Raw genomic sequence first — 22,960 nt, 5'->3', positions numbered from 1 at the left:
ATCAGCAGTTTTTTAAATACGCAGAACAGCCCGTCTGGCGCCAACAACCATGCCACGTTCAAAGTCACTTAAATCCCCTTTCTTTCCCATTCTGATGCTCGTTTTGAACTTCAGCAAGTCGTTTTCGCCACGTTTAGATGTCTAAATGCATTGAGTTGCTGCCATGTGAATGGCTGATTAGCAATTTGTGTTTTCAAGCAAGTGAACAGGTGTACATAATAAATTGGCCGGTGAGTGTATGTGGGGGCCAAGTAATGGCAGGTTCTGTTTCATAGAGTGTGTCCTGGGGGAGGACCTGTCATTAAGGTTGTATTGGGCCCCATGATTACAAATGGTGGCCCTGGATATGACAGTCCATCTGGCTAAAACTGACCATTTTATTTGGGCTTTTTGGGTATCTGCGGCTCGGCTCTGCTCCCTCCACACACCACAAATCTTCCATTTGTCACCACTGTGCGGAATTAGCAGGAAAAATCTCCCCGTCATGATGTTATTGTATTATCCCTCATTTCTGCGGAGAGGCTGCAGGTCGATGGTGGCCATTTGTTTTCATTATAGGCTGGGAAAGCTATTGAAGCACATTAATGCGTGATGCATGGGGGCCGCATGTGAGTTTGTCATCGCAGAATAAGCTTTGCATCTGAGTCGTGGCGCATTACGCAGGATAAGTCACGCTGACCTTTTCCCATGCGTCATGCAGAAGAGGCTTTGCTAATAGATCCCTTTGTCTGTTATAAAATAAAATCACTGACTTGTATAATAAGGAGTGTTACGGATTTTACTAAATACCATTCCAAACTTCCTCCAATGTCTGTCTACCCTCCGGCAGAGGTGTGTATTTCCATTGCCATGGGATACAACACAAATTCTGAACACAGAATGAAGCTGCAAAATAAAGGCATTTTATTAAAGGGTATGTTCACCCTTTAAAGGGAAAATGAATTAACTTCAAATATCCTGGCCACCCCTCTGGACCCTGCTGCTCTTACCGGCTTTGAGGGGTTCAGGGGGGTGCTGCGTACTGAGTGCAGGGTTCAGGGGGGTGCTGCGTACTGAGTGCAGGGTTCAGGGGGGTGCTGCGTACTGAGTGCAGGGTTCAGGGGGGTGCTGCATAAAGAGTGCTGGGTTCAGGGGGGTGCTGCGTACAAAGTGTAGGGCTCAGGAGGGTGCTGCGTACAAAGTGTAGGGCTCAGGAGGGTGCTACATCCAGTGTGCAGAGTTCAGGAGTGCGCTTTGTACAGAGTGCAGGGTTCAGGAGTGCGCTACCTGTAATGTGCAGGAGGGTGCTACGTAGAGAGTGCAGGGCTCAGGAGGGAGCTACGTAGAGAGTGCAGGGCTCAGGAGGGAGCTACGTAGAGAGTGCAGGGCTCAGGAGGGAGCTACGTAGAGAGTGCAGGGCTCAGGAGGGAGCTACGTACAGAGTGCAGAGCTGAGGAGGGTGCTACGTACAGAGTGCAGGGTTCAGGAGCGCGCTGGGCACACCCTGTGCGCACGCCTATGTTAGACAGCTTGTATTGTTTGTATTAAAATTACATTTAAAGATGCAATATTAATTACAGAAAATGCATTATTATGTGTCCTTTCTATCTGCCTGGAGTTCAGCTTTAACTGTTTTAATATTTTAAGGAGTTATGCCATAGAGAGTACCGAGCTCGATGTGAGTAGCCTGCTTTACAGGAACAGCGACCGCCTGAGATGAAAGCCGCAATTTGCTGCCCGATTACGACTGACGTCTCCATATTTTTTCATTATTTACCGCCGCAACATTTTTTTTTTCCCCGGCTGCTAAGGGAACGTCGGTGATAAAAGGCGACGGTTGGCTCACAAGGCTTCAAAGCCAATTCCAGTATCAGAGAGAAGGTCGTAGAACCGCGTCCTCTTTGGAAGTCAATTACTAGAGGCTCTCTGCTTCCTCCGTCTATCGCTTCTTATCTTCATATTCAGATCTGCTCAGTCCTCAAAGCAATTATCTGCCTGGAACGATTTTCATCTCCCGCCCATGGAAACCTGACCTTTGCCGGGTAATTTGGAGAACCGAGTAGCGCTAATGAGCCAGGCGGCGCTGCCAGTTAAATGATCTTTGGATCAGGGAGAGATGAAGGTGAGGAATGACTAGGAACCTTCTTAATTAGGCTCCTTTTTTTTTCTTCTTGGAAACGAGACCGCTGGGGAGATAATTATTTACTCGTTAATCAACGGTCCTCATGAGCTGAAGAGTGTTTCCAAAGCCTGGACGGCAATTGCCTCCGATTTGAAATCCCGGGCAAGCTAGCGAATGCGCTACGTGACTTAATGTCTGGTAAACAAGAGGTGTTGGGCACAGACATGAATGCAAGAATATGGGGCATTTCAACCACTCCTGCCCCCACCGTGACCCCTTGGGTGTCTTTTATTTAATGCTTCCTCTTCCCCCTATGGAGTTGGGTTGAGTTTGATGCAAGGTGATGGCCCTCCTATCTGCAACTCACCTCTACACCCTCTTCCCCATTCACGGCTCACCTCTGCATGCCCTTTAGACCTTTAGAACAGACCCAATGCATGAACTTCAACTCGGATCAGGATCAACCCTAGTGCAGGGCCGATCCTAGGCAGGGTGCATTGCACCCAGGCGCCTGCAGAGGTGGGGGCGCCGAACATCTAACAGACTCTTTAACAGAAGCCCTCTCTGTGTCCATCACAGAGGCCCCTCTCCAGGTCCCAATAAAGTACTTTGCTTCTCTTCCTGTATTTTGTTTATTGTTAAGAGATCATGTAAGGATCCCAGGGTAATGAAGACTTCGTGGTTGAGTCATTGCCATAGAAACATTTGTAAAGGGGAGGAGTTAGTAAAATGACGACGCCCATGTGGGGGCGCCAGAAATATTTCTGCACCCATGCGCCTGTGACCCTAGGATCGGCCCTGCCTTAGTGCACACACTTTAGGCCTCAGATCGGTCCCAATGCATGAACTCCTGGCAAGCTCCTTTGCATAAAATACAGTGCTCACCCCTGAAGGGCCTGGTAAAGATAGACAGGTTCTCCCAAATACTACAGGGACTGCTGGTCACCCAAGCACAGTCCCACACACACATGGACTATTTAGGCTCAGTCTAGGGCAGAGATGGCAAACCTTGGCACCCCAGATGTTTTAGAACTACATTTCCCATGATGCTCATGCACTCTGCAGTGTAGTTGAGCATCATGGGAAATGTAGTTCCAAAACATCTGGGGTGCCAAGGTTCACCATCACTGGTCTAGGGGATGTCTTTTTAGGATTTTTTGCTGAAGAACTTTACCAGGAGAGGGTTTTTTCTCTAATCTTCCTGTAGGACCGACTACCATAGGTAGGTGCCAGAGGTCAGGATTTTTTGTGTGGTAGCTGCCAGGCAGGTAAATTTAGGTAGGCCTGCTTGTTTTGATCTGGGGCAAGGAGTGGTTAGTGTAGCAGTGGGTGTGACCACCTGTGCTTCAGTTCTTGGGTGCCTCCCCTGCTTCCAGGGAGAATGTTCTGGAAGAGGGGCAGGGCTGACAGCTGGAGTGACAGGGAGCTCATGTGAGGAGCCCTGACCAATCTCCACTTGGAATTGGCAGGGAGCAGAAATCCTTAAGCTCAGGTCCAGCCCACTGGAGGGAAGTTGTTGGCTGGGAGATGTGAAGAATGGAGGGCTTGATCACAGCAGGAGTCCCTTCCCCATCTTGGGGGGGGGGGGTGCGCACCTCGGAGGAGGAGCCCGGATTGCTGGGAGGGAGCCTCGTCCTTACACGGTTATGGAAGAGGTGTCTGGGATGTCAACTTCCCTGCAACAGCAGTCCATAAAGCAACCTCTGCCAACTGGTTCCCCTCTGGCAGTTGCCCAACTATCAGTCCCAGTGAAGCTCACAGTGTCCCAGAAGCTGTCTGCTACTCTGTGAAGGAGATAAGGATCCCTATTTCTGTCCGGGACTCAGGGACAGTGACCTTCAGCAAGGGTACTTTGGCAATTTTTTTCAGCCCCTCAGTCCCATCAGCAGTCTCCTTGTCTCTCTGGCTATCTCCAAGAGGCAGCAGACCCCCAGGAGACTGGAACCCTCACTGATGAGACAACAACAATTTGCTCAGGCTTCCTGCATATTTATCACCTCCTCATCCACCTTCTGTATGCCCCTCTCCAGGGTTTGGCTAGGGCATGATGAATATTTAGCTGAATATTTGAATCTCCCTCCCTATGCTCTGGAATTGTCTTCCAGTGACAGGGGAAAGCAATACATCTCTTAGCTCGGGAATCTATATCAGACCCAACCGACCAACAACCAGTCCACTCACTACAGTGGAGCCAGTGGAGAAACTAGATTTACCTAGCAGCCTAACTAGGAGGGTGCTACACCCAGATGACTCCAGTGTATGCACTTCAGGGCTCAGATCACCCCAGTGTATGCACTTCAGGGCTCAGATCACCCCAGTGTATGCACTTCAGGGCACAGATCACCCCAGTGTATGCACTTCAGGGCTCAGATCACCCCAGTGTATGCACTTCAGGGCTCAGATCACCCCAGTGTATGCACTTCAGGGTTTAGATCACCCCAGTGTATGCACTTCAGGGTTTAGATCACCCCAGTGTATGCACTTCAGGGTTTAGATCACCCCAGTGTATGCACTTCAGGGCTCAAATCACCCCAGTGTATGCACTTTAGACCTCAGATCACCCCAGTGTATGCACTTCAGGGCTCAGATCACCCCAGTGTATGCACTTCAGGCCTCAGATCACCCCAGTGTATGCACTTCAGGGCTCAGATCACCCCAGTGTATGCACTTCAGGGTTTAGATCACCCCAGTGTATACACTTCAGGCCTCAGATCACCCCAGTGTATGCACTTCAGGCCTCAGATCACCCCAGTGTATGCACTTCAGGCCTCAGATCACCCCAGTGTATGCACTTCAGGGCTCAGATCACCCCAGTGTATGCACTTCAGGGCTCAGATCACCCCAGTGTATGCACTTCAGGGCTCAGATCACCCCAGTGTATGCACTTCAGGGCTCAGATCACCCCAGTGTATGCACTTCAGGCCTCAGATCACCCCAGTGTATGCACTTCAGGCCTCAGATCACCCCAGTGTATGCACTTCAGGCCTCAGATCACCCCAGTGTATGCACTTCAGGCCTCAGATCACCCCAGTGTATGCACTTCAGGGCTCAGATCACCCCAGTGTATGAACTTCAGGGCTCAGATCACCCCAGTGTATGCACTTCAGGGCTCCGATCACCCCAGTGTATGCACTTCAGGGCTCCGATCACCCCAGTGTATGCACTTCAGGGCTCCGATCACCCCAGTGTATGCACTTCAGACCTCCGATCACCCCAGTGTATGCACTTCAGACCTCCGATCACCCCAGTGTATGCACTTCAGACCTCCGATCACCCCAGTGTATGCACTTCAGGGCTCAGATCACCCCAGTGTATGCACTTCAGGGCTCAGACCACCCCAGTGTATGCACTTCAGACCTCCGATCACCCCAGTGTATGCACTTTAGACCTCAGATCACCCCAGTGTATGCACTTCAGGGCTCAGATCACCCCAGTGTATGCACTTCAGACCTCCGATCACCCCAGTGTATGCACTTCAGGACACAGATCACCCCAGTGTATGCACTTCAGACCTCCGATCACCCCAGTGTATGCACTTCAGGGCACAGATCACCCCAGCCCTGGTGCATTAAAGCGAAGTTCCACCCAAAAGTGGAAGCCGAAAGCTGTCACGGCCAGGTGCCCACACTATAAATGGAGGTGCCGGCGGAAAGGGGGGGAGAGGAGAGGAGCTCTGGGCGGCCGCGTCGTTGGACCGTGGAGCAGGTAAGTGTCTGTTTATTAAAAGTCAGCAGCTACACTTTTTGTAGCTGCTGACTTTTAATAAACCGTAAAAGGCTGGAACTCCGCTTTAAATTCAGATATCAGATCAACTTAATGCATGCACTTCAAGCCTCAGATCAGCCCCAAACCCTGTACCTTCAGGAACGCCGGGTACTTCTGTAGGCAGGTAGATGGGCTTCTTTTGCACAGCACAGTGATGCCCAGTGGGCCAGTCTAGTGTGCTGTCAATGGCAGCGAGTCCCAGACCAAGCCTCATCAGCTAGTTGTTGATACCTGTTGTACTTGTCTCTAATTGTTCCCTTTCAATTACAGGTGGAACGCCTTGAAACCAAAGTGGTAAACCCAATGAAAATGTACGGTGTTTCGATCAAGGACAAGCGAGTGAGTATACAGTCATAAGGAAGTTCACACCTTGTGGGGGGATTCTTGTCCTTTATATGTCCTTACATTGACTACCACACAAAGATGGACAGGAACACTCCAAACTCCCATATGGATGGAAACTCAACCGGCAACTATGCCAGAGAAGCTCCAAGGAGGCAGCAATTACCACCCGCCAGTCACTCTATTAGACTATTAATCCGTTTTATAGCATGTGGCATATAGCGCTCGCTTTGCTGTCACATATTTCTGTGTGGGCTTAGGCTGGTGTTATTTGAATATCTTTCAAGTGTCTCCATCTCTTGCAGGCGGAAATCAAGAAATTCAATGCAGTGAGGAACAAGGAAATAAAAGAGTTACAGAAGCTGGAGAAGCTTCGTCACCGATCGCCATCCGACCGACAAATGATTGTATCCTTTCTAATTGCTTAAGAGTGTCACAGGACCCTCCACCCAGATTTACACATTGACCACACATGCAACACTCTACCGTGGAACCTCGGATTACGAGCATAATGTGTTCCAGGAGAATGCTCATAATCCAAAGTACTCGCATATCAGAGCGAGTTTCCCCATTAAAGTCAATGGAAACGAAAATAATTTGTTTCGCATTGACTTCAATGGCATGCAATACCGCATGCAGCCAGAGGTGGGGGGGCACACCGAAGAGCCTCGGAAACGGACCTTAAAGTAAACCTTTCATCTGATTTCTAAATTGCTGCATTTGTAAATTCCAAAAAACAATATAAAGGAATAGCAGTGGTAAAAAAGCAACCAATCTTGTTTTTTGTATAATTCCCCTTTAAGGGGGCGTGGCAAGGGGTGTGTCCTATGCCTGCATACTTTTACTGATGGGTGTCCCTCATTCCCATCTCAAAAAGTTGGGAGGTATGTTCATGAGACCCTCGGGCCACAGGCTGGGCACTAATGACATAGATAATCTTGCAAAAAAACCCATACCGTATTTATCGGCGTATACCGCGCACTTTTTTGCCCTTAAAATCAGGGCTAAATCGTGGGTGCGCGATATACGCCGATACTCGCTTCCCGCGCTGTGTTTGAACGCCACCGCCGCCATATACCGAGCGCAGTACACTAGGCCAGGCTTGGCTCCACTCGCGGTTATGCGAGAGGAGCCGAGCGTGCCCGAGTGTACTGCGCTCGGTATATGTCGGTGGCGGCGTTCAAACACAGCGCGGGGATCGGCTCAGAGAAAGTGCGGAAGCAGCGGGGAGGACACCACGAAGGCCGCAGACGGACGCCGGACCCGACAAGGCCGCCGATGGACGCCGAGCAAGACACCAAAACTGTAAGTAATAAAAACATTTTTTCCAGGAATTTCACGTCTAGATTAGGGGTGCGCGCTATACACCGGTGCGCGATATAGGCAGATAAATACGGTATATCAAATATCAGATACCCCCCCAAATTTTTGAGATGGGAATGAGGGATACCTATTAATAAAAGTATGTAGGCATAGGACACACCCCCTGCCACGCCCCTTAAAGGCAAATTATACAAAAGAAATGATTAGTTAAACCCACAGGTGCTTTTTTTTACCACTACTATTCCTTTATGTTGTTTTTTGGCATTTACAAATGCAGCATTTTAAAATTAGGTGAAAGGTTTAGCACTGGGAAACACTTTTTGAAAGCTAAAACGTGCATTTTATATACAGTGGAACCTTGGTTAACGAGTAACGTGGTTAACAAGCGTTTTGAAAGACGAGCAACTTTTTTTTTTTTATTATGACTCGGTTTGCGAGTGTTGTCTCGCGAGCAGAATTCAAGCTAATGGGGTGTGCAGTACCGCATTTGGCGGGGGCACCGGTGCAATCCTGAGCGTTTCTGGGCCTTTCCGAGGGTTTCTGACTTCAGCTGAGTATTTCTGAGGCTCTCCGGCGCCACCCCCCCCCCACCTCTGGCCACATGCGGTATTGCATACAATAGAAGTCAATACGGAACAAATTATCTTCGTTTCCATTGACTTCTATGGGGAAACTTGCTTTGATATGCGAGTGCTTTGGATTACAAGCATTCTCTTGCTGGTAATCCAAGGGTCCACTGTACAACTGTATAGATCAAACCCAAATGAGGGACAAATGAGGAGTAAAGAGGGACAGAGGAACTTTTCTAGAAATAGGGGACAGTCCCTCGAAATCTGGGACAGTTGGGAACTATGGACTTTCAAGAAATGCATTGGATGAAAAGCATTATATGCAAGAGAATGTACAATGGATGGTGTGTAACTATGAGATTGTAGGATTGGAACTGGGAGAATGTATGTATGTTCAAAAAATTCTCTTAAAAATAGAATTTGAGATGTTTTATCTTTGATGACCAGTGTAAGCAATAAGCACATGGTACATTTCCCCGTCCCCCTTATCAGGGCCGTCTTAATAGCATCATGGGCCCCTGGGCAAAGTAATGCTCTGGGGCCCCTACAATGATGACAGTGCAGGTAAACAGACATCAAGTAGGTAGGAGGCAGACTGCCTCCCCTGTGTACCTATCACTCTCAGGGCCATCATGGGGGCCCCCAATTACGGGGCAGCGAGGGGCCCAAGGACCAGCTTCTTTGGGGAAAGTGCAGGGGCCCCTCATGCAACTAGGGCCCCTGGGCAGTGCCCAGGTGTGCCCTCTCATTAAGACAGCCCTGCGTGCCCCTAGAATTCTTTTTGGGGGGGATATAGATATGCTTGGAGTAGATGACTTCCTCTTTATTCTGATTGTTTGTATCAGGAGTGTCCTCATCACAGCGGATCAGCTGATATTTCATGCTGAGATCCTCTGTTTTGGTAGAACAGTTTCCTGGAAACCTGAACACAGCGGTGCCCCGGGGAACAAATCCTGTGTAATCAGCAGAGTGTTCCGAGATCTTTCCTTGACTCCTCTCCCGCAGTCTCAGGTGAGTGTCCTGCGTGCGTCATTCAGTGTCTGTGGAGGGGCAGGTAAGTGATTGCATTTCCGCAGAACATCGCACAGCCCCTGGCAACAGATAAACAAAGATGATTGTGAAATCTCGTGTTTGGTCTTCATTAAATCTAAGCTCCGGCCTTCTCTTCAGTCTTGTACAGTTGTAGCGGCTCCTCTCCTGGAGCTTCTCACAATGTGCATTAGAAGCTGCAGCAAGTTAGAAAGCCCCCCCCCCCCCCCATTTCCTTGCTGGAGGACGTCCAGCATCATCTAGGTCACAGGTGTCAAGGAAATGGCCCTCAAGGCCATTTCATGTGGCCCTCGCACCTCTCCTGAAGCTGCAGGAGAGCTCCAGCCATCCTCTGGTCCTCCTCCAGACCCTTACTTTCTGCTTTCAAGCAATGCATCCAGCTTCTTCCCAGCAGCAGCATAAGGTAAGGGGGTTGCACTGTGATGCATAGGTGTGCGCAGCCTATTGCATTAGGGTGTGCACCACAAAGCCCAAACACACACTACCGATCACTCACAATGTTTGTTCAGAAAGGGAAGGGGTCAGTAAATTACATATTTACTGGCCCCTTCCCCACTCCTAAAACATCCCAGCAGCAACAGCCGATAGGAGAGGAGGGAAGCAGGAAGCGCTGCGGGGGGAAAGATGGGAGCAAGGGCGGTAGGAGGAAATCTGTGCTACACAGGGTGATTAGGGTGTGCCTGGGTTAACCGATGAAGAAGACTGATAGTCTGATGTGCCTACACACCATCAGTTCAAAAACCAATCGAGTCCAACGCAGTGACGTAAAACACAACGACGTGCAGAGAAAAATGAAGTTCAATGCTTCCAAGCATGCGTCAACTTGATTCTGAGCATGCGCGGGTTTGGAACCAATGCTTTTGCGTACTAACCATTGGTTTCGACCTATCGGTTAGGCGTCCATCGGTTCAATTTTAAAGCAAGTTCAACATTTTTGGACTGAAGGATAACTGACCGATGGGGCCCCCACACGCTCGGTTTGGACAGATGAAACTGAACTTCAGTCCGTTTTCATCGGTTTTGTCCGATCGTGTGTACGAGTGATATAAATGTATTCACTAAGAAACCAAATATGGTCACCAGGTCATAGCTGACAATACATAACATGGCCATGCCATGTGTGACTCATTGAGGGGAATTAACCCTCACTTCCTGTCCTGAGTACACACCTGGAAGGGAGAGGAAATTTCTCCAGATGAATAAGGTGCAGATTCACTTTAATGCCCTACTGCTCTTCTTCTGTGGGCATGCGCACTGCTCTGTCCAGTGTTACTGTGAGCTGCTGCCAGCCTTATGATGCACCTCCCAGTGGGCATTTCTATGACCCCAACAGCCTGGGTTCACAGAATGTGGATTAAATGATGACACTGGGGGGTCATTTACCCCAGAAGTGGAGCAGTGCTGGGATGCAGAGTGATGAGTCTGGTGTGACAGTGTTGGAGAGGAGGTGAGTATCACAGCGAGACATTTTTCTAAATTCTAGCAATCTGAACCATTATTTATAAAACGTAGCGCAAAGGTAACGTTGGACTTTAATTTAAAAAAAAAAGTTTGTCTAGAGCTGAAGGCTAATCTTTTTATTTATAGCAATTTTTTTTTCTTAATAAAGACATATGTGTCCTCGCTGTGCCTGTGACACCAGGCTGACGGGGTGAGAATTAACAGATAATAACAATAAATGGTGCGCAATTCTCATCTGCCACCCGTTATATTTTCATTATCACCCGATATAATGACACGTCCCTGTCCGTACGTCTTGGCGGGTTTAATTTCATTTCCAAAATTATTATTTTATTTTTTTTAATTTTTTTTTGGAACTGAATAAACTTAAAGCTGATCTCCAGACAGAAATATTAAAGTACCTTTGTTACAGTCTTCTTTTACTGTTCATCAATATTCATTTCACCTTTAAGTAATTTATCTGTAAAGGTCCCATTGTGATCTCACTCCCTCCATATCCTTTATGTAAGTCAGGGGCCACTCTGCTTTCTGCGTGACCCATTGGTCCTTTAATTTGTTTCTGTTTTTAACTGCGGTCTGCAGCGGGCAACACCTAAATCACTCCCTCTCTATGGGTTGGTTCTGCCCAGACCTTGCATCTAAATATGCATGGACCATCATTCACTCACACTTTCCAAATTGGTCCTACCCAGAGCCAGCCTCTAAATATGTAGGCACTGCCCACTCATGGCCCTAATCATTGCAATGAGTGCCTTTTTTATTTTGTTGCGCATGTGCAGTAATTCAAATAACGTTGATGCTGTGTGATGCCAGGACAAGGCCCAGGACACAGCATTGATTGGACAGACCCTTTACTCACACTTTCCAGGATAGTCCTACCCAGACCCAACCTTTAAATATGCATGGATCACCCTTCGCTCACACTTTCCAGGATGGTCCTACCCAGACCCAACCTCTAAATATGTATGGACCACACTTTCAAATATAGTCCTAGCTAGACCCAGCTTCTAAATATGCATGGTCCACCCTTTACTCACACTTTCCAGGAAGGTCCTACCCAAACCCAACCTCTAAATATGCATGGTATGGACCATTCTTTACTCACACTTTCCAGGATGGTCCTACCCAGACCCAACCTCTAAACATGTATGGACCATCCTTCACTCACACTTTCCAATATAGTCCTAGCCAGACCCAGATTCTAAATATGCATGGTCCACCCTTTACTCACACTTTCCAGGAAGGTCCTACCCAAACCCAACCTCTAAATATGCATGGACCATCCCTCACTCACACTTTTCAGGATGGTCCTACCCAGACCCAGCATCTAAATATGTATGGACCATCCTTCACTCACACTTTCCAGGTTGGTCCTACCCAAACCCAACCTCTAAATATGCATGGACCATCCCTCACTCACACTTTTCAGGGTGGTCCTACCCAGACCCAGCATCTAAATATGTATGGACAGGGCTTTTTTTCAGGGGGAACTCCGTTCCACCAACTCTGGCTCAGACCCTTTGGTGCCTGCTCACCACAATCACTTGTAAACACAGAAGTCTGTTTTTTGTGTTTACAAGTGACAGCTTTGTAACCCCCTGAACTCTGCACTCTGTATGTAATGCAATTCTGGTATTTAATGCCCCTTTAAGACCCTTCTATTGTTTGTGAAATCTAAACGGGTTGTGGTTGAGTTCCTGCACCTATTTTCTGAGAAAAAAAGCTCTGCGTATGGACCATCCTTTACTCACACTTTCTAGGAAGGTCCTACCCAAACCCAACCTCTAAATATGCATGGACTATCCCTCACTCACACTTTTCAGGATGGTCCCACCCAGACCCAGCTTCTAAAAACGTATGGACCATCCTTCACTCACACTTTCAGGTTGGTCCTACACAGACAAAACGTCTAAATATGCATGGACCATCCTTCACTCACACTTTCAGGTTGGTCCTACACAGACAAAACGTCTAAATATGCATGGACCATCCTTCACTCACACTTTCAGGTTGGTCCTACACAGACAAAACGTCTAAATATGCATGGACCATCCTTCATTCACACTTTCCAGGTTGATCCTACCCAGACAAAACGTCTAAATATGCATGGGCCATCCTTCACTCACACTTTTCAGGTTAGTCCTACCCAGACCCAACTTCTAAATATGCATGGATCACCCTTTACTCACACTTTCCAGGGTACTACCCAGACCCAACCTCTAAATATGTATGGACCACCCTTTACTCACACTTTCCTGGATGGTCCTACCAAGATCACACATCTAAATATGCATGGACCACCCTTCGCTCACATTTTGCAGGCTGGTCCTAGCAAGACCCAACTTCTAAATATGCATGGACCATGCTTTACTTACACTTTCCAGTAAAGTCCTACCCAGACCCAGCCTTTAAATATGCATGGAGCATCCTTTTCTCACACTTTCGAGGTTAGTCCTACCCAGACTCCTCCTCCGAAATATGTAAGATCTGACCACATGTGGCCCTGATTCCTGCAATAAATACCTTTTTCAAGGTACTGTGCAGGTGCTGTCATTTAAATAAGGTTGATGCTGTGTGATCCCAGGGCATGGTTCGGTACACATAGCATCCATGGGACTGGGACTCAGGATGCGGGATTGGTGGCATCCTAAGTAAAAACCAACAAGGGTTTTAAAAAAATGTTTTGGCTGGAGTGTAATACAATGGCAATTTGTGATAACCAATCACATCTGCTCAGAATTTTATATGAAATTTGTGATATAAGTATTGTTTAGTTGTGTAAAAGAGCTTTTTGTGTTTTCTTGTGGTTGCATTCTAGTCCTCCAGTGAAGCTCAAAACAAGGTAATGCCCCATGTGGTCTATTGGCTCTAGAACACCCTTTGTTATCTGTGCAAAGCAGTGTCCGCAACTCGTAGCTTGTGAGCCACAGGCAGACATAGGAAGCAGGGACACACACCAAGAATGGCGGTATCAATACTCAGAGCAGCAATTCTGCTTTTGTAGCTTCAATTTTTGGCAATGCATTTATGAGATCTGTATGTTAGATGTCACGGCTCTGCCCACTCGGCCAGTGAAGGCAAATATTGTTTTAAAGTGGATGTAAACCCGAAAAAATATATTTTAATTAAGACTTGCACCTTGTACAGTATAGGATTTCATGTCATCTGTGCCCAGTCTTGTCACAAAGAGTTAATCCAGCTCTGAGCAAACCTCTTACCTTTTTTCAGTAAGATAAAATCCTGACACACAGAGAAATAGGAGTCAGTTCTTCCCCCTTGCTGTGAGTGACAGGTGATTTACATATCTCATGCACAAGCCTAATCGAGGCATTCTGTGTACTTCAGATCCCCTCCTCCTTTTTTCTCCAGCTCTCCCAGGATTGGCTGCTGCACACCTCAGCATGATTGGGAATGCTGAAGACGTGGTGACTTTTCTGGGTTTTGACTGGATGTTAGGGATCATAGCAGAAATCAAGTGTAAGAAATACACAGGAGAAAATGCATGTTGACAAGGGGAGTGTAGAGGAAGGCAGGGAGTCTACTGACATCATGACTATACCCCCCGAGCTTCGGACAACAGGCCCACCCACAGAATCTGCAGTTTTTCAGTTCTTATAACAGACAGAGGGGAGACATATGACAGGTAAGGATACATGCAGGAGGCATCTATATCCTTATAGATCAGCACTATGGCAGTAGTTTAGAAAGGATGAGAGTGGGCTTACATCCACTTTAAAGACCTTAAAGAGCCTATTTCCCCACTCTATCCGAAATAAATGTTTTTGGCTGAATGTGGGCTTTAATATAGAGGGTCTTCCAAAAAGATGGCCGCTTCAGAGCATAGAGGTCATCCTGGGCAATCTAACATGAAGATAAGTGTTGCATGTGACCCACAAGCCACAGGTTGGAGACCATTAGTGTAGAATTCATTTCTTGTGTTGCTTATGTCTGTAGATTTTAGAACAGAAGACCATGTATCATACGTTCATGTGCGAATCTGTCTGCAAGAATTAAGGCCTGATTCACACTTATGCAGGTTGCAATTTGCATATGACAGGTGCATTTTGCATTTTTCAATACACATTTTTGATCCATTGAAGTCCATGGAACCAAAAACCGGAAAAAAAAAATCCCTGGCATTTTCCATAAAATGCAGAGATGTGAACTACCTCTATGGGAAAGCATGTTAAAAGGACCGTAGTGTTTTTCTGCAAAACTGAAAATGCACTAAAACATGCATAGGTGTGAACCGGGCCTAAAGGAAAAACATCAGGCAACACTAAAGCCAGGAAACAGATTATTTCCACCAAAATTCTAATATATTAAAAATTGTAACATTTAGATGAATTCAATTAGTTCAAAAAATATAATTAATAATTATATTATAATTTAAAATAATATTTTTATTTCTAACAATAATAAATTAACACATAATAATATAATAACAAATATTAATATTAAAATACCAAAATTGTGTTTTTTTTTTCTATGTTTTAGATGGAGTAGGGAAAAATAAAAAAATATGGTTGGGTTTTTATTTATTTGGCAAAGTACCTTGGAACCCTGGGGTTGTCCTGTTGGTATCTTTTAGTATTACAGTGGATGACAAGGGTTCCCACATTTTTATTGATTGGTGGTTAACCTGAGATTATTAGTCTAGATACTGTATAAATGTACTTCAATGTAAAAATACAATGTTTTTAATCTAAATGGACCCCGATGTGTCTCCAGTTTTGCAGCTACAGTAATGCGGAATGTAGATGGGTCACCCTCCATGTTCCTCTCTGGACATCTCTGCCTTAGTGACACCCTCCATGTTCCTCTCTGGACATCTCTGCCTTAGTGACACCCTCCATGTTCCTCTCTGGACATCTCTGCCTTAGTGACACCCTCCATGTTCCTCTCTGGACATCTCTGTCTTAGTGACACCCTCCATGTTCCTCTCTGGACATCTCTGCCTTAGTGACACCCTCCATGTTCCTCTCTGGACATCTCTGTCTTAGTGACACCCTCCATGTTCCTCTCTGGACATCTCTGCCTTAGTGACACCCTCCATGTTCCTCTCTGGACATCTCTGCCTTAGTGACACCCTCCATGTTCCTCTCTGGACATCTCTGCCTTAGTGACACCCTCCATGTTCCTCTCTGGACATCTCTGCCTTAGTGACACCCTCCATGGTCCTCTCTGGACATCTCTGTCTTAGTGACACCCTCCATGTTCCTCTCTGGACATCTCTGCCTTAGTGACACCCTCCATGTTCCTCTCTGGACATCTCTGCCTTAGTGACACCCTCCATGTTCCTCTCTGGACATCTCTGTCTTAGTGACACCCTCCATGTTCCTCTCTGGACATCTCTGCCTTAGTGATACCCTCCATGTTCCTCTCTGGACATCTCTGCTTTAATGACATCCTCCATGTTCCTCTCTGGACATCTCTGCCATAGTAACACCCATCCAGCATCATCTAGCCCTTTCCTTCACTGTCCCTGGCCTACTCCTTTTTATTCATTGGATTTCAGTTCTTTCCATCATGGAGGTTCAGTATGTGTATCTAAGGTGGTCTGCAAGCAAATACTGCCTGCCTATGACCAGCCACCCCTCCAGCCTGGCACCCACCCATCAAGACATTTTGATATTTGCATAACTCCTCCCAAGAGCCACTCACTACTTGCTTCAGGGCTGGGGGGGGGGGTCTTGAGAGGAGTACTAAGGCCGGGTGCACCCTGCCAACCCCTCCCGCCATCCATGACCTGCCTGCATTGCATAGAGACGCACAAAGACCCAGTTATGATATCACTTGGTCTATAATAATGCATGTAATGAAAACATAAAAACTTTATTTAAAAATATCATTCGCATGTTGATGGGGGAGGAACCAGGAAATATAAAATGTAAGCAGATTAAATGTAAACTTTAAGGGTGCAATGGGCTTTTAGGGGTCCCTGAGGATATTGGAAGCTCCTCTTGACTATTTTGGACCTGTCCTAATTGCCCCCCATATTCTGGAGATGGATATCTATATCTCCTTATATATCAAAGAATAGAGGAACCCCAACGAAAACCCTTCTTGATAAACAAAGCCATGTGATCACCATGTCAGCACAATAATGGGGTATTGTTCAGTATAGATGTTAAGTATAGATGGTACAAAGTCGTCCACCTTATATGCCCCTTCTATGAAGATGAGCGCTTATTATGAAAGTCTAGACATCATTAATTCCCATGGAGGTGCTCTGCGTTATCTCATTATGCCTGCGAGCCCTCATTAGAGCGTGGCGCGTTTGTTTTAACAAGTTGTAATCTCTCCTGCTAATCAGATAGATCTCTCCCTCCGCCTGTAATCAGCTCAATGTGTCCTTCCCTGGATTATCCCCCGTGCTGCCTCTGCCTGTCTGACAGTTGCCAAGTGCAACAACAAAAAAATGACAGGCAGCTGGCTGGCACCTAGGGCCAGATTCACATAGAACTGCGGCGGCGTAACGTATCGTAGATACCTTACACCGCCGCAAGTTTTCATCGCAAGTGCCTGATTCACAAAGCACTTGCAATGAAAACTATGCTGGCGGGCCAATTCAAATGGGCGTGTGCCATTTAAATTAGGCGTGCTCCCGCGCCGGACCTACTGCGCATGCTCAGTTTCGCAATTCCCGTTGTGCTTTGCGCGCCGTGACGTCATTTTTCCGAACGGCGACGCGCGTAGCGTACTTCCGTATTCCCGGATGTGTTACGCAAACGACGTTAAATTTTACATTTCGACGCGGGAACGACGGCCATACTTTAAACAGCAATACGATTGCTGAGTAAAGTTAGGGCAGGTCAAACAACGACTAACTTTGCGACGGGAAACTAGACTAGCAGCGACGTAGCGAACGCGAAAATCCGCCGGGAATCGCCGTAACTCCTAATTTGCATACCCGACGCTGGTTTACGACGCGAACTCCCCCCAGCGGCGGCCGCGGTACTGCATCCTAAGATCCGACAGTGTAAAACAATTACACCTGTCGGATCTTATGGATATCTATGCGTAACTGATTCTATGAATCAGTCCCATAGATAGAAACAGAGATACGACGGCGTATCAGGAGATACGCCGTCGTATCTCTTTGGTGAATCTGGCCCCTAGTGCCAAGGCCTCTGATAAGGCAGTTCAATTGGTCCTGTTGTACTGGGCCCAGGCCTCATCATCTAAAGAGGGGGGTTTGGGGCAGCTTTATTGTTCATCTCTGCTTAAATTAATAAATTGATTTTACTAGACCACACCCCCACTCCTTTTTGCTTACCAGGGCTTAAACTACATTTCTCTTCCGTTCATGGACGGACACAGCATCCTTTGACTGTAGGGTTATGCACCCTAAACTCTCCTGGAAGGAAGGTGCATAACCCTACAGTCAAAGGATGCTGTGTCCGTCCATGAACTCAGAGAAATGGATTTTACGGTGAGTACAAAAATCCTATTTTCTCTTCCCTTCATGGACCGACACAGCATCCTTTGACTGTAGGGTTATGCACCTTCCTTCCAGGAGAGTTTAGGGTGCATAACCCTACAGTCAAAGGATGCTGTGTTCGTCCATGAACTCAGAGAAATGGATTTTACGGTGAGTACAAAAATCCTATTTTCCCTGGACCCCATCACGTCAAAAGAGCAGCTTAGGAAGTGGGGGCAGAGGAGGAACTTTTTTCTTTCATTTTTGGGGTGTAGGCGGATAAAGTCAGTGCCGCTGTTCCACCCTACCATGGGGTGTAGGTGGGGTTGGGGGACTCCGTCAGGAAGGCCATACCGGGCCCCATGATTTCTAACAGCAGACCTGACCACTGGAGACATCACTGCTCCTCCACCCTGGTTCCTCCTGTTAGGTAGGTTAGTCCTCAGGCAGTAGGGTTGGTCAGTATAGAATGAAAGGGGTGAGGGCAGGCTCTAAACACAGTTGGTGCCCTTTGCCCAACACATAAAGACAGGGCAGCTGTATTCATATGAAATTGATTGTCGATTTGGGACTTTCAATCCTCACAGGCCGAATCCAACGTCCAGAGAGCGTCAGTGGATGCAGCCCGGACCACACAACAGCTAGAGGAGGCCATTGACACCTTCCAGGAGCAGAAAATTAAAGACATTCAGGTATTTATTGTGTGTAGATAGACAGCATGGAATACTCATTGATCAAATTATATCGGGACTCTAGCCATTTTCAATAGAAAAAGGGAACAGCATAGTTTCTATCAGGATCTGGCAGCAGTGAAAACAAGCAGTACTTAGTAAGGGAGGACCTAAATACCCTCCCAGCAGCCAGCATCAGGTGGAAACTAATAAGCGGAGTTCCTGCAGAACGCAGAGAGCCTTGTCGATGGCTCTGCAGCTTAATCATGTACTTGCAAATGCGTGCAACCAATACTCTGCTTTTAACATATACAGTTAGACAATTGAATTTGGCTTGCTGTTTGGGTGGTAAGTGTGAGGCTGATTAAAAACGTTTACAACTTTATTTATACTTACTGTTTGCTTAAAAACGCATCTCATCTAAAGTCCCAAAATCTCCCCTCTTTTTTGTATCCAAAAGGGATGGAGGCGTACATTTTTCATATGCCTCATTTAAAGTCCCAATGCTAGTTTTCTTTAAAGACATTCAGGTATTTATTGTGTGTAGATAGACAGCATGGAATACTCATTGATCAAGTTATATCGGGACTCTGGCCATTTTAAATAGAAAAAGGGAACAGCATAGTTGCTATCAGAATCTGGCAGCAGTGAAAACAAGCAGTACTTAGTAAGGGAGGACCTAAATACTCTCCCAGCAGCCAGCATCAGATGGAAACTAATAAGCGGGGTCTGCTGGTTGCTGGGAGACACCCGCTGGAGGACACTGGAATTACAACCCTCCGCCCAGGGAAACCACAGTGATCCAGCAGGTGATCCAGTTCCTGACAATGGCTGCCGCGTCAGCACATTGCAGCCAGACAGACAAGGACCCCCACACAGACTGGAGCAGAGTGTGCTTTCACATGCAGATTCCATGCACAAAGCTTTTTTTGTAAGGACAAATGTGACAGCCATGGAAGATGTACATTAGGGACTCTTAGCAGTCTGACGTCTCTGTGGGTAGAATTAATTAGACCTGGCAGTAAACACACTGCAGACAATTGCGGGTCAGTAAACAATTCTGTCTGACACAGGCTGACACTGTGCGGGAGGTTTATCATTCTTCAGAGAAAGGTAAAATGTGCAGATAAAAAGCAGATCGCAGCACACTGGAGGGTGAGAATTAGAATGTCCATCACATAACGGGAAAATAAGAATGGAGATAAGTGGAGTCATAGACGGGCCTGTTGGGTAAACCACACATTCCCCGGCCCTTGGACTATAATAAATGTCATAATGGTGTGTAATATCTCCGATATGCCTCCAGTAAGAGTAGTTTTTTTGTCGTTTCCTGACATCTAGGCCCAGATTCACAACGGAAATACGACATTGTATCTCTGCGTTGCACCGTTGTATCTATGCGCCTGATTCTTAGAATCAGTTACGCATAGATATCCATTAGATCCGACAGGCGTAAGTCTCTTACGCCGTCGGATCTAAACTGCATTTTTTTTTTGCCCGCTGGGTGGTGCTTCCGTCGAATTCCGCTTTGAGTATGCAAATTAGCTAGATACGCGAATTCCCGAACGTACGCGCGGTCGACGCAGTCAAGTTACAACGTTTACGTTAGGCTTTTCCCGGCGTAAAGTTGCCCCTGGGTCTATGAGGCGCAGCCAATGTTAAGTATGGCCGTCGTTCCCGCGTCGAAATTTGAAAAAGTTATGTCGTTTGCGTAAGTCGTCCGTGAATGGGGCTGGACGGCATTTACGTTTACGTCGAAACCAATGACGTCCTTGCGACGTCATTAGGAGCAATGCACACTGGGATATTTTTTACGGACGGCGCATGCGCAGTTTGTTCGGCGCGGGGACGCGCTTAATTTAAATGATACACGCCCCCTACCTGCCGAATTTGAATTCCGCCGGGTGATTTACGCTACGCCGCCACAACTTACGGAGCAAGTGCTTTGAGAATACAGCACTTGCCCGTGTAAGTTGCGGAGGCGTAACGTAAATCAGATACGTTACGCCCGCACAAAATTGCGCGGCTGTACGTGAATCTGCCCCCTAATGTTTAAAGCGGGAATCATACTGAGATGGGTCCGGTAAAGGGATAGCTGAAATCTGACCCAGGCCTTCCCTCCAGACTTGCACAGTTGTACCGGCTCCTCTCCTAGATTGAAACGGCTTCCTCTGATTTCATTGAACACTGTGTGCTTCTCACAATGTGCATTGGAAGCTGCAGCAAATCGGATAGGGACCACCACAGTTCCTGACTGGAGGACATCCAGCTTCATCTCGCACTTTTCTCCCTGTCCTTGGCCGGCCCTTTTAATTCATTGGGTTACAAACATGGAGGCTCAGCATCATGTGGGCATTACTTCGGGTGGTCTGCATGCAAATACAGCTTGCGCACCCTTTGCAGATTTCCCCCAGGGTCCACTTCACAATCCCGGGAGGGTTTATAAGAAGCAGGCATTTACATTCCTCCCAACTTTTTGAGATTGGAATGAGGGACACCTATCAGCAAAATTATGCAGGCAGAATTGTACAAAAAAACAAGATTGGCTAAACCCACAAGTGCTTTTTTACCTCTACTATTCCTTTATATTGGCTTTTGGAATTTACAAATGCAGAAATTTAGAAATCAGATGAAAGGTTTAGTGCTGGAAAACACATTTTGATAGATAAAAAGTGCATTTTATATACAACTATATAGATCAGATCAAAATGAGGGACAAATGAGGGACAGAGGGACAAATCGGGGACAATTGGGAGCTCTGTATTTAGGTTGTACAGACCCCTCCACTTACGATCCTCCTTTTCCTTTCTTAACACCAGAAAATCTTCTCGGACTTCCTGACAGTTGAGATGATATTTCACGCTCGGGCTCTTGAAGTATACACCAGCGCCTTCCACAGCCTGCAGGACTGCGACCTGGAGAAAGACATGGAGGTGAGAGCGATGTGCGTCATATAATGTAATTAGACAGCCTGGCGATGGGCATGAGATACAACCATTTACTGTACCCCAGGACTGAAATGGCTCCCTACTGGTTCATGTTTGATTCGGTACTCCAAGACAATTTAAAAGTTGACTCTTGTGCTGAGGTCATTCCAGTTGTTTTCATGTTAAAAGTAAAGGTTGTATGTATATAACATTATTAATTATTATTTTTCTTGTTTAGCTTCATACTTTTCAGCAAAAGTCTTCTGCTGTGTATATGTACATGGTGGCAGACATATGTTCCTATTATTAACGTACTATAGGGGGCGCCAGGCACAGAAATGCTGCAACATACGCCCTCTAGTGGGTAATCTATAGGAACACCCTTTTCCATATAAAAGTGCATAAAAAACAAATAAAAAAAAATGTATTACCAGTATATTGCATCTTACCAGTCCTTAGATGTGGTGGCTGCATGTGTTTGATTTATCTGTCATTACATTATTCTGTATATTTTGATAGATTATTCTAAGCTTTTTTTTTCTTTACTCTCACCAGTGGCGGGTGGTGCTTAAAATTTTCGGGGGGGGGGGGGGGTGCCCATCAATTTCAGCCTCACTGTGCCCAGCAATTTCAGCCTCACTGTGCCCATCAAATGCCGCCACTTTGACCATCAAATGCCACTACTGTGCCCATCAATTGCAGCCTCACTGTGCCCATCAAATGCAGCCACTTTGCCTATCAATTGCAGCCACTGTGCCCTTCAAATGCCACCACTGTGCCTATGAAATGCAGCCACTGTGCCCATCAAACACCACTGTACCATCAAATGCAGTCACTGTGACCATCAAATGCAGTCACTGTGCCCATCAAATGCAGCCACTTTGACCATCAAATGCCACTACTGTGCCCATCAAATGCCACCACTTTGCCCATCAATTTCAGCCTCACTGTGCCCATCAATTTCAGCCTCACTGTGCCCATCAAATGCCGCCACTTTGACCATCAAATGCCACTACTGTGCCCATCAAATGCCACCACTTTGCCCATCAATTGTAGCCTCACTGTGCCCATCAAATGCAGCCACTTTGCCTATCAATTGCAGCCACTGTGCCCATCAAATGCCACCACTGTGCCTATCAAATGCAGCCACTGTGCCCATCAAACGCCACTGTACCATCAAATGCAATCACTGTGACCATAAAATGCAGTCACTGTGACCATCAAATGCAGCCACTGTGACCCCCGTCCGCCCGCCCACTCGTCGACTGCCCAGCACTTGCTCCATCTTGGTGGGGGGTCAGGCAGCGGGTGATGGCGGTGAGCTGTGG

General features: G+C 46.8%; 1 protein-coding gene across 2 annotated transcripts in view; it reads left to right on the top strand.

The window, feature by feature from the left end:
• Positions 1–22,960, top strand: part of CIBAR2 (CBY1 interacting BAR domain containing 2) — a 37,546-nt gene that overhangs the window by 8,800 nt on the left and 5,786 nt on the right. Inside the window, exons 3-8 of one of the 2 annotated variants that reach the window (XM_040329394.1) lie at positions 6,137–6,205; positions 6,514–6,615; positions 9,106–9,111; positions 13,430–13,453; positions 18,622–18,726; positions 21,525–21,638. In XM_040329394.1, the coding sequence (XP_040185328.1) occupies positions 6,137–6,205; positions 6,514–6,615; positions 9,106–9,111; positions 13,430–13,453; positions 18,622–18,726; positions 21,525–21,638 (420 nt within the window). The remainder of the gene's footprint in view (positions 1–6,136; positions 6,206–6,513; positions 6,616–9,105; positions 9,112–13,429; positions 13,454–18,621; positions 18,727–21,524; positions 21,639–22,960) is intronic. The other variant, XM_040329396.1, reaches the window with a different exon arrangement.

This window comes from Rana temporaria, chromosome 11 (genome assembly GCF_905171775.1).
Source record: "Rana temporaria chromosome 11, aRanTem1.1, whole genome shotgun sequence".
Taxonomy (NCBI): domain Eukaryota; kingdom Metazoa; phylum Chordata; class Amphibia; order Anura; family Ranidae; genus Rana; species Rana temporaria.
Note: the sequence above shows the minus strand (reverse complement) of the source record. Positions and strands in the feature narration are given on the sequence as shown.